This window comes from Podarcis vaucheri, assembly GCF_965113315.1.
Source record: "Podarcis vaucheri genome assembly, chromosome: 5".
NCBI classification, from domain to species: Eukaryota; Metazoa; Chordata; class Lepidosauria; order Squamata; family Lacertidae; genus Podarcis; species Podarcis vaucheri.
In genome coordinates this window covers 71633226-71645008 of record NC_138763.1, presented here as the reverse complement: position 1 = coordinate 71645008, position 11783 = coordinate 71633226, and the positions used below count along the sequence as shown (strand labels likewise).

Here is an 11783-nt window from a genome sequence, read left to right as displayed (position 1 = left end):
AAGGAAGTGAGAGCAGAAATTGGGGCTGAATGTGAAGAAACAACAGTGTAAGATTGACAGGACAGAAATCAAGAGGTGTGAGTTATAGTTCCCCCCCCCCTCCACCGCATTGAAAATAATTCTAGGATGAATGTAAAACCAATTAAGAAAAATGACAGTGTCAGTCAACACATTTGTTCTTGCACAGCTATAAATAATTTAAGACCTATGGCGTGAGCATTGTCTTGGCCAGAAAAAACTGTGAGGGAACTTTCAGGAATGTCATGCCATGGGCAGACCTTCCTAGACTGCCCCAGTTCTGCTGGTGGGTAGGAGAATCATAGGTTTGGTTTATTTTATTGTTTGTTTGCGCACTGATGGTGCCAAAAGAAGTAAACAGAGTGTAAGGGGACACATCTGTCAAAAACAGATGAGGAGCCTGTTGCTCTCTGGGTATCTGGGCTCTAATTCCTATCAGCCTTGACCAACAAGGCCAGCAGTCAGGGATGATGGAAGCTGAAAATCAATGACATCTGGCTCCCTATACTTAGCCTAAAATTTGACACAAGAGAAATGAAAGTCTGGCGGGGGTGGAGGCCAGGGGTGTAGCGTCAGGGGGCCACAGGGGTGGTTGCCCCAGGCACAAAATTGTTAGGGGGGCAAAAATTCAACACCCAGTGCTGCCTCAGTACAGCTGCATGCTTCCGTCTCTGGTCTCCACTGAAAATGGCTTCTCCATGCAAACCAGGAAGTCGCCTTTCCGGACAATGGAATGACTTTTTCTTTTCTTATTTCTTTGGCTACGATCTCCTGGGTGACATGGACACCATTCGGCAGTTGAGTGCGCATGCATACCTCATCCGTTTCCCTCCCACCCACCTCTCCATGCAGTCCCGGGTTCTGGCAACCCATGCTACGCCACTGGTGGAGGCCATGGTAAGCAAGGAAATAATATCCCATTGTTTCCATTGCTGGTGCTCAGACTCAATAGCAGGCTTAGGCTATATACACATTCCCCTTTGCTCCAGTGAATCCCCATTGCTGGTGCTTGAAACTGAGCGCATATGGCACTAGCCAGAATACATATGCACCCTGCAGTTTCTTGAGAAATACTCCTCTTGGATGCGTTTCCCGTCAAAGTATGCTTGCATCCAGTTTGAAAGCATAAGCAGCAGTTAAACTGAGGTGCGTAACTTCTGGGCATTCTTTGCACGTGTGCAGGTGACTGCTTTGTGGAATAGGGGATGGGGGTTGCAGGTGTGGGGAAACAAATCAGGTAATGCGTCTCGGGTGATGCGCATCCCCACCACCTTTCAGGGGTGCACAGCGCTGCAAAGATGTGTCTTGAAATGCAGTGAGGTGGGAAAATTTTTTGATGTGTTTTAAGCTACGAATGTGTACATAGCCTTGGATACAGCAGAGCATGGGAACAAGCAGCTCAGGCCTCAGAGAAAATGTGGGTCTTGAAGAGGACTCTTAAGGAAGTAAGAGAGGTGGCATCACAAAAGCTCTCCTGAGAGGCAGAAGGAGAGGGAAAGGGAAGGTTGAATTCCGTCTTGTAGTGACGTTGCTGCTGCTGCTGCTGCTGCTCTTTACGTTCTCCTGAGGCGCAGGTAAGCTTTCTCTCTTGGCAGGCTGTGATTGTGATCACGCCTCCTTTCAGATTCACGTAGCAGGACTGCTTAGAACAATGACGCACAGCTCTACGTTCTGAATGGGGAAACCCATCAGAAACTAGGAAAGGTGACTCATTCTGCCCAACAACCCCCTCCTTTCCCCTTCAGCCGAGGACTGGTCTTCAGGTACGTGTGAGAGTGCACAACAAAAGCATTTTGGGAACAGAGAAAAGGAGCAGGTTTTGGGGGCAGTGAGAAAGATGCTGCAGTTTGAAATACACAGAGAGAGAGAGAGAGAGAGAGAGAGAGAGAGAGAGAGAGAGAGAGAGAGAGAGAGATGGTGCTTCTGTAGGGAATCCAATGTGGCCAGTGGATTTTCTGCTTGCAGGAATGCTATTCCCCTTGTCTCTGCCTGTACTTTAGGACAGTGACAGTATTGCTACTTATTTCACATTGGGAACGATGATAGCATCTCCTGGGGTGCTTTTTGCCATTCCCTTGCATGCCAAATGAGGTTGTTTTCCCCCACCCCACCCCCACACAATAAGCTAAGCAGAGAAAGAGGCAGGTTACATTAGCATGCACAGCTATGGTTTAAACTGCCACTTTGGTTTTGAGGAATTCCGAAATCCTTTTATTGTGACCAAGCAGAATGTTGCAAATCAGCGAGCAAACTTTTGAGTCCTCCAGAAGTCGACAGCCGCATACACACAACGCCTTCAAAGGACGTCGTTTCCCTCAAAAAAAATTATGGGTCCTGCAGTTTGCCCTTCACAGAGTTCCCATTCCCAACAACACCTAAGAAACTGCGTATCCCGAAATCCTTGAGGGAAGGGATGTGTTCCAAATGCACTTTAAAGGTTCATAGTTTATGCACAGCCTTCATCAGGTTGGATGTTAAACAAAGCAGGAGGCGGGAGGAGGGGGAAGCTGGGCTGATATAAGGTCTGCATTGGTCAACAGTTCACTTCTGCTGTGTTGTCTTCTATCAGATTCACACCACACATTGAGTACACTTGTTGGTATCCATCTGTCTCGAGAGACAATGGAGTGTGCCTCTGGGGGTGAAGTCAAATCGCTGCGTTTGCAGCACTGAAGTGACCTCCCCAGGGTGCAAGCCTGAGCAATGTGTATGGAGGTCCTTGGCTGCCCAGATGGCAAGACCCCCCTCTTGACCTCACTGACGGGGCCCAAAGGAAAGCAGAGCAATACGTTTGGCAGCAGCTTGGCTGCAGGAGTTGCCGGAAGGAGGCCTACAAGGCACCATCCAACCGTCTTCAGGACTCCACTCTGGATCTGTGTAGGGTTTCACTCCTTAGCCTTCTCTCCTCCCGAAGGAAGGAAGCAGAGGTTTAGGATCAGAGCTCTCCTTCTCCTAGATGGGCTACCTTCCCACGTGGTTGAGCCCCATCTGTCCCTCAATTTTCCTCTACAGCACATGCAGAAACTGTCTTCTTGACTGTTGGAGTCACTATTGGTCTTGTCCACTCAATCCACCAGAGCCTGTTTTTGCATGCAGGGGAAGTCCCTAACTCATTGAGGGTTTGAGACCCCTTGGCTACCCCTCACCTGGTTTAGCCAGCTACTTAAAGCCGTTTCCCAGAGTGTGGCCGCTGTCGCATGCTGACAGTTTCTAGGAGCTGCAGGTGGGATATGAGTATGGGGGGGGGGGACCAAAGGTGGACAAACTACCCCTCCACTAATACCCTATACAGTGGTACCTCGGGTTAAGAACTTAATTCGTTCTGGAGGTCTGTTCTTAACCTGAAACTGTTCTTAACCTGAGGTACCACTTTAGCTAATGGGGCCTCCCGCTGCTCCCATGCCGCCAGAGAACGATTTCTGTTCTCATCCTGAAGCAAAGTTCTTAACCCAAGGTACTATTTCTGGGTTAGTGGAGTCTGTAACCTGAAGCGTCTGTAACCCGAGGTACCACTGTACACCCCATTTCCACCACCTTAAACAGTCCTGGCTTCCCCCAAAGAGTTCTGGGAGTTGTATTTTAAGGGTGCTGAGACTTGTTATGACAACCTCTATTTCTCTCACAGAGCTACAATTTGAGTGATTTAACAATCAAGCCTTCTTCAAAGGGAGCTCTTGGCAGAGTAGAGGAATGGGAATGTGGCCATATAAGGGTTGTGTCTATGTTGGGGGCTGTTATGAAGAGAACTTCACTGTTTACCACCACAGCACGGATTGGGCCCATGCAATTGGTATGCCCCAGAAGCAAGCCCCCATAGTTAGATTAACCTGCAAGCAATGAGGCAAAGGGGCCGAGAAAGTTACCTGCCTCTGTTTCAGATCATCTCCCAAATATGAGGCACTTACGGCAAGACTTGGACCCTCCGCTGGAATGGAAAAGCCCATCTGGGACCAAAGAAGGTGATGTGTGCCTGTCCCCACCTCACGGAAAGGTGTGCTTTTGGAACTGAGGTATAAAGCAGATTTGGAGGCAGTGAGAGAGAGAAATTACGTTGCTTGGGGCACAGAGAGAAAGACAGGGAAAGGCAGAGGAAAAACTGGCTGGTGGTTCTAAGCTGAAAGCATCTGGGGATCTTTCTGTGGGATCTGATGCAGGGCAATAGATTTGCTCTCGAGGAGAAAGGCTGCAGCTAAGTGGCTGAGCATCACTTTCTGTGCAGAAGGTCCCAGCTTCAATCCCTGGCATCTTCAGGCAGGGCTGGGAATGTCCCTCGTCTGAAACTCTTGAGAGCTTCTGCCAGTCAGTGTTGGTTGTATTGAGCTAGATAGACCAATGCTCTGAGTTGGTATAAGACAGCTCTTTCTGTTCCTAGGATATTATAATGCTGCTTGCCTCCCTAATGTTCTTCCTTGGCTTGTCCACTTATTCTTGCCCATGCAAGTCGGCAGGTAAAACAAATGTGACCAAAAATGCCCTACACCTCCAGAGGGATCTCTGCTGCAAAAGGGAAGTCCATTCCAGCCAATTGCCACCATTCGGGAGCCCTGAGAGGGTGTGGCCCTTGAGCTGGGAATGGTTCTTCTGGATCCCAGGAGAGAAAGCTGCAAATATGACTCAGGTCTACCTGAATAGGGCTAACAGTGAAATGGGCAAGGGAAACGGGCAGACGATGTCCATTTTGGAGCAAGAGGAACCTGATTGGAGAGTGGGCTTGTTTTGATTTCCCTCGTTGCTCGGTGTGCATGGCCTCTAACCTCTCTTCCACTCTTTGCCAGTCTGTTCCTGCCAGTCCAGTAATTACTGGGCCAGGTGTTTGCCTGTGTGCCTCTGCCAGGTGTTGTTGTAACCATGGCACTGGGGAGAGGCACAACTTCCCCCCCTCCACTGATAAGAGCAGCTTCCAGTTTTTCCTCTCAGTGAAGTCAGTTGGTGGGAAAAGATTCCAAGGAGCAGAGGCTGAAGGGAGGGGGAAGGAGAGAGAGAGAGAGAGAGAGAGAGAGAGAGAGCGCGAGCGCAAATTCAGGCACCGAGCAAAGCCAGTTAGCAGCATCTGCTTCGGTCACCAGCTGGATTGCAAACAGCCCTCCAATTTCCACCTGCTGCAGAGCAGATAATTCTGGAGCTGTTCATCAGAAGGAGCTGGGATAACTAGAGAGGACCTACACCCAAACCATTGCAAAAGAAACTTGACGCCAACAAGTCTTTTGGAACATTTTCCAAAAAGGCATCCTTGAAGTGTATGTGTGATCTCAAGGAGGAAAAAACCAAATAAGGGCAAACTGAATATTTGCAAAGTCTCTGCGCGTTTGCTTCACTGAAAATCCTGCAGTGAGATCTTGAACCAACCACTGTTTGCAGAGTGCCTGGTCTTGGAAACTGCTTCCATCGTACTGGAACAGAAGCAGAGAGGCAGACCTGGAGAAACAGGGGCATTCTAGAAAGAAGCAGCATCTTTGACAAAGCAACGTAAGCTCTCCAAACTGCAGGGCCACTGATTTAAGTGCAAGCAGCCGACTCTCAGGCCAGAATACTCTTCCCTTGAAATAGTATGACTGACTTATTACTGTGTGCGAGAGAGAAAGACTAAGCCTAGAGCAAGGAACGTCGCAGAGCAGGACTGATTTGAATACTCTGGTCCACTGTCGAAAACTCAACCCCCCACAGATATAGTTGGAGAATAAACTGGAGACCCACAGCATCATGGAAGATGAGGAAGGTAAGGACCTTAGATTCTTTATTTGGAAGAAAAATAAAATAAAACTTGGTTTGCTTAAGACCTGCTCTCCAAAGTTTATTTCTTAAAACAATTAAGTAGATTTTTCTCATGCTGCTAATCCAGTCTCTGTGTAATTAAGTAGTTACGTGTGATCACCTAGCAATCAAGAAGAACTTTTTGATTTGATTGTTTGTTGCTGTTTCCCCTGTGCAAAACATGCTTTATTTTGAATGACCTAAACAGCTAGTGAAGGGATGTGTAAGGGGGGGGGTGAGGCACCTGTTGTTTCTGTAACCAGTGCTTTGTAAATGCTGTTTTACATATCAAAGCAACTGTACAATGCCCCCTGTAGCTAAGTGCTGATTTGAACACCTCATTTCTTAGTTGGCTCTGATCCGTGCTTCCAGGGAGTCTCCGAGAGCTTTTTTGTTTTATAAGCCCCAGAATCGAGGAGTCCCATCTCAGTATTTGCTGTAACCCATGTAAGCTGCGTAGGTCAGATTTGTGAAGTGCTTTAGACCACCCTAAAATCTCCTGGGTTCACACAGCTGATGGGGACCAGTGGAGTCCACGTGGCTGCCGGCATTCACCACGGAGAAGTCCTGGGAGGAAAAGAGCCTGCTCATATGAAACCCTTCTTCCATGGTGCAAGGTTGCATGCCAAACCAGGAACAGGGGGGAACCTGTTGTCTGCACAAGGATGGATGTCATGGGATGGATGCAATGGCTGCTTCCAAACCCCATAACTGGATTGATTAGCCATTGTTGATCTGGCCAGCAGGCTCTGTTTATGCCAGGGAGCAATGTGTCTCAGCCTATTCATTTTCTCTTTGGGGAGGAAAATGTCCTCTCTTTTCCCCCTCACTCTTCCCTCAGAACACCCTGCTGTTGCGTCCATCCGCTAGTACCAAAATGGCTTCCGATTTCCCCAGATCTTGGCACACAAAGTACCTTCACAATTCTTCAAGGATGGGGGCACCTGCTGCCCTCCGCCTGTTGCTGGACTCCGGCATCCCTCAGCCCTAGTCAGCACGGTGAAGCAGTCAATCTTCTATGCTGACAGAGCAGAAGATTTTCAAATTACATAATGGGGCTGTAGTTTAGGAGATGGCTTCCTAACTTTGAATGGGAAGGGACATGATGTAGGTGTTATACGGCCAGCAAGACTGACCTAAGACATTTTGCTGCTTCAGGTGGAACAATAAATAGCTCCCATATCCCCTCAAGTCACGATGCACAGCAGCACCCAAGATTAGCCAAGTCCTTTTCGCACCTGAGGCAGAAGATTTTTCCCCAGGAAGAAGCTGGTCAGGTGTCAGAAACTAAGGAGACTCTCACTGACAGCAACCACAGGAGTCTACCTTGGGCACCTTAAATGCTCACAAATTGTTTGTGGCATATGCTTTCATGCACTAAAGGCTACTTCACTGTGACTTTTAAATAGGAGGTCAACTAGAAATAAACAGCCAAAGACAAGTTGTTATTGTTGTTCTGTTGTAAAATGCAGTCACTTCTTACTTCACCAAGGGCCTTTCAAAATAATGAAAAGATGTGTTTATTTCATATACATAGCTTTGCTGGTCAATGTTTGCCTGCTGAAGAGGCACTTCTGTCACCAGGCCTTTATCACCTGAGTTGTATGTTTTTTGGATCTACCCTATTCTTGTGGATGTGGTTTGTTTCAGACTGTTTTAATATTGAATTAGAAATTGTTGTAACCCTCTCTCAGACCATTTGATGCAGGGCAGATAATAACAGTAGTCGTAATAATAATAATAGCGATGACAAGTTTTCTGTCTAAAAACAAAAGCAAAACAAAGCTAAGATATATGCTTTGGACCTATGCTTCTTGTCACATTCACACCATACATTTAAAGCACTATAAACAGTTGTTGTGTGCCCCCCCCCCAAGTATTCTGGGAGCTGTAGTTTGTTAAGGGTGCTGAGAGTTGTTAGGAGATTCCCTATTCCCTTCACAGATCTACAATTTGCAGAGTGGTTTAACAATCTCTCTTCACTGCGAACTCCAGGAATTGTAGTTCTCGGCATCCTAGCAAACTACAGCTCCCAGAATTCCTTGGGGGGGAGTAGCCATGACCTTTTAAAGTGGCATCATAGTACTTTATGGTGTGAAGATGATCTTGGAGTTAGTTGCCTTCTTTGGAGTTTTTTTAGGTCGGAGCCCATTCCCCTTTGGACTATGGTTGTTGGTTCTATTTTCACATGCCTCCCAAAAACAGAAGATCCTTTGGGGGAAAGGCTGTAGCTCAGAAGTAGAGCATCAGCAGAAGGTCTTAGGTTCAATCCCCAACATCTCCAGATAGGGCTGAGGACCCAGCCTGAAACCCTGAGGAACCATTGCCATTCAGTCGTGACCATAGAGGGATCAGTAGTGGATTCTCATGTTCCATTTGAGTTCCGAAACCTTTGTGTCGAGATCGCTTATTGCCTTGAAGTGAAGAGGAGCTAAAATAACTGAACTAATTTGCAGGGAAGCAAGATGAAGGGAGAACAACACCTCAGTAGGTGCAGGGGGAGAACTATATTATTTCAGTTATTCCAAACAGCTAAGCTCCCTGTAAACCTCAATAGGTATGTGGTTGGTGTGCCACCACAAGCTTAGCTTTGTTTTCAGTTGCTGTTTTTAACATTTAATGGTGTTGTTGTGATTTAAGCATATTTTTATAACTAGATTTGAAGTAGTTTTCTGTAGGTTTAATGCAGGCCACTTCGAGTACACTTGTGAAAGTGGTTAGATATACGTGAATACTTACAAGAGCATATTTTCACAAACCAATGAATTGCAAGTTTATCTTTCATTTCTTTGGGTTTTCCCTACCCATCCACCCAGGTGACACATCCTGCCCTACCAACAGCAGCCCATCCTTCACCAGGAATGAAAGCCGCAGCCAGATCTATAGGGGGAACTATACCTTCTCCTCCTACTATCAGCACTCCTCTCCAGTGGCCGCCATGTTTATTGTTGCCTACGTCTGTATCTTCTTCGTGTGCATGGTCGGCAACATGCTGGTGTGCTTCATAGTGCTGAAGAACCGGCAGATGAGAACAGTCACCAACATATTCATCCTCAACCTGGCTATCAGTGATGTCTTGGTGGGGATCTTCTGCATGCCGACCACCCTGGTGGACAACCTGATTACAGGTGAGTGAAAGAACAAAGTGCAAACACATCGGAACATAAGAAGAGAGCCCTGTTGGATCAGTCCAAAGGCCTATGCTGACCTGCATCCTTTTCCCACAGTGGTCAGCCAGATGCGTATGAGAAGCATTTGGGTGTTTAGAGGCATATGGTCTCTGATACAGAAGGTAATACTAACAAATGAAATGCTAACAAGTCTCCAATGCCATTAGGACTGTTTGATAAGCTTACAATGGTACCTCGGGTTAAGAGCTTAATTCGTTCTGGAAATCCGTTCTTAACCTGAAACTGTTCTTAACCGGAGGTACCACTTTAGCTAATGGGGCATCCCGCTGCCGCCGCACAATTTCTGTTCTCATCCTGAGGTAAAGTTCTTAACCCGAGGTACTATTTCTGGGTTAGCAGAGTCTGTAACCTGAAGCGTCTGTAACCTGAGGTACCACAATATTTATAAATGTTGGGCCTTGCTGGTTTTGGAACCCATTTAGTGTCTCCAATAGGACTACCTTAAAATGACAGAATATGCAATTGTGGAGATGTTTCCTAGAATGCAATTATTTTCTTCAGGCAGACTTTCCTCATTTTGAAGTCTATCTTTTTTCTTTTGTGAGCTAAGGCAGCTGGTGTTCCTGTGACAAATACTGGTGGCAGAGTGACAGATATTGTATTCATAGATTAACTTCATTGGGAGACAGAATGAGAAGTATTGAGATTTATGAGGTTTGTTTTTTTCCATTCATGCAGAGAACAACTTGGTTTTGTTATTGGAAAAAAGGGTAACAGTCTCCAATAATAATTTCTGCTATGATTCTCCCCAAGGAGGGATTATCCTCTTCAGTTCTTTAACATGTGCAACATGTTTGCACAACCAAATGGTGGTACTTATGCCCTGCAAATTGTGTTGAGGTTAAGGATGCTGAAAAATCCCAATTGCAGAAACTGCTGGTGTTTGCTTATTTGTACCATGTCCAGAATGAAATCAATCAAGTGAATATGGTCAGTATTCACTGTTGTTGTTTGCAGTCGACAAATAATATATGATCGATGAGACACACACCCCTTGGAATTTGCACTTCATTATCTTTGCATTAAAATAAATGGTGTGGAGTAACATAATGATAACATAATTCATTACACATAATTTCACCATAGTAGACGGGAAGAAGGATAACTTAATATTAGTCAGAAGCCAAACTGCAGTGGAATGGAAACAGCACTGCAGCAACAAATTCAAGGCAGAGCATAAATCAATGCCTTTTTACACCCATAACTGAAGCACCTAGTTTTGGGACTTCACAGATTTCATGACATTCCTAATCCTGACTGTTTTATGTGTTTGTGCTCTCTGTAGTCAGAGGGGAAGATAGTGGAAATAGTGGAGCAAAGAGCTGGGAAAATACTACTTAACTAGCAAAGGTGGCTGACAGAGGGTCTCTGAACAAGAATGGCTTGCAACCGTTGGCTCTTGCAAAATAAGGAGAGTATCAGCAACTCTATTATTTAATTGTGTTTTATGAAAGCACAATTTCCAGTTTTGTTCTGTCCCATCTCTGACCAAGGCTTTCTCTGTTCGCTGAATGGTAGGCATGCCCAGTCCAAGAATTCTGCAAATTTTCTCCAGTGTTCCTCAAGACCATAATTCGTGAGAAAAGATAATGCTTCTCAGTGCTCATCCAAGTGATTCAGATGCCTGAATGATGAGTTCCAGTCAAATGCCATATAGACACCCAAAGACTGCAGCATGAGCTATGCCCCCAAAGTCCTTTCCCTTTCCAGAGCCACTTTTCCTAATTCACACCAGAGGTGTTGGCCTTTGGCAGAGCAGCAACTAGTTCATTTGGAGCCAGAGATTTGGCAACCATAATGGCACCCTGAACTACACCACCACAACCACTCTATTTCTCTTCCTGACTTGTTGACCCATTGTATCCCTTCCAACCCTCCAACTCTATGATTCTATTATCCCCAGACCTATGGATTATAGCATTACCCCAACAGAGTCTCTTCTGCCTGCTATCCAACAATTCTGGGAGTGAAATTCCTGTACTTGAAAGCATCTCTCAGGGTTGGCTAACCTATGAAGCCAGGTGAGGCATCTGCCTCAGGCGGCAAGATCCCCAGGGGCAGCAAATCCCAACACTTCCCCACTTGTTCCTCGTGTTGATCTCTCTTCACCCCTTCTTCCCTGGTGGGAGGACTCCCACCATTTGGGGATTTGCCTCAGGTGCCCAAATACCTTGGGCCAGACCTAGCATCTCTAAACAGTAAATCTGGTTTTCTGGGTCGTATCAAAGTCTAAGATAGCAAGGATGTTCAGCGGCTGATTGTTAATCCAGATGAGAGGCTGGAAATTCACATTCTGCTAGCATTAGCATCTTTGTAACAGCCGGGGGGGACATGGCATGGCAGGGTGGAGAAAAACAAAATCTAAAAGAGCACGAGTAATGTCTGCCTCTTTCAAGAAACAATAGCTCAAGGATTTGAATGTCAGGGGACATAATTGAACTTCTGCCAGCCATTCTTTCCTTCTTCCAGCAACATGCACATTCATTTCAGTGGAGAGCAACATCTTTTAAAATGTACAGCATCCACGTTTGGTCGAAATAAAGCTCCAGACAGTGTGATCAACAGAAAACATTTATCTGCGTGCAAACTATAACGTAATTGTTTCCTGACTGCTGAGTCACCTCCCTTCCCTTAAGATCTTTTGTGGATTTGGGAGCTTTGGAAACCCGGCTCCGTTCATACTGTTGGTCAGGGTATATATGTTGTAGATCTGGCAGAAACCACAATTTGGCAGAAATATGGTTCATTCACCTATTTAGTCTGCATGGAGGAGCCCAGATTTTACAGCATGGCCATTTCAAGAGGGGCTTGTCCTCCGCAGCC

General features: G+C 46.1%; 1 protein-coding gene across 1 annotated transcript in view; it reads left to right on the top strand.

Moving 5' to 3' along the window:
• The first annotated feature begins 4996 nt into the window (after positions 1 to 4996).
• The window catches only part of NPFFR1 (neuropeptide FF receptor 1), a 15338-nt gene continuing 8551 nt past the window's right edge, over positions 4997 to 11783 (top strand). Inside the window, exons 1-2 of the mRNA XM_082225347.1 lie at positions 4997 to 5734; positions 8586 to 8897. Coding sequence (XP_082081473.1) covers positions 5719 to 5734; positions 8586 to 8897 — 328 coding nt within the window. The 5' untranslated portion in view covers positions 4997 to 5718. The remainder of the gene's footprint in view (positions 5735 to 8585; positions 8898 to 11783) is intronic.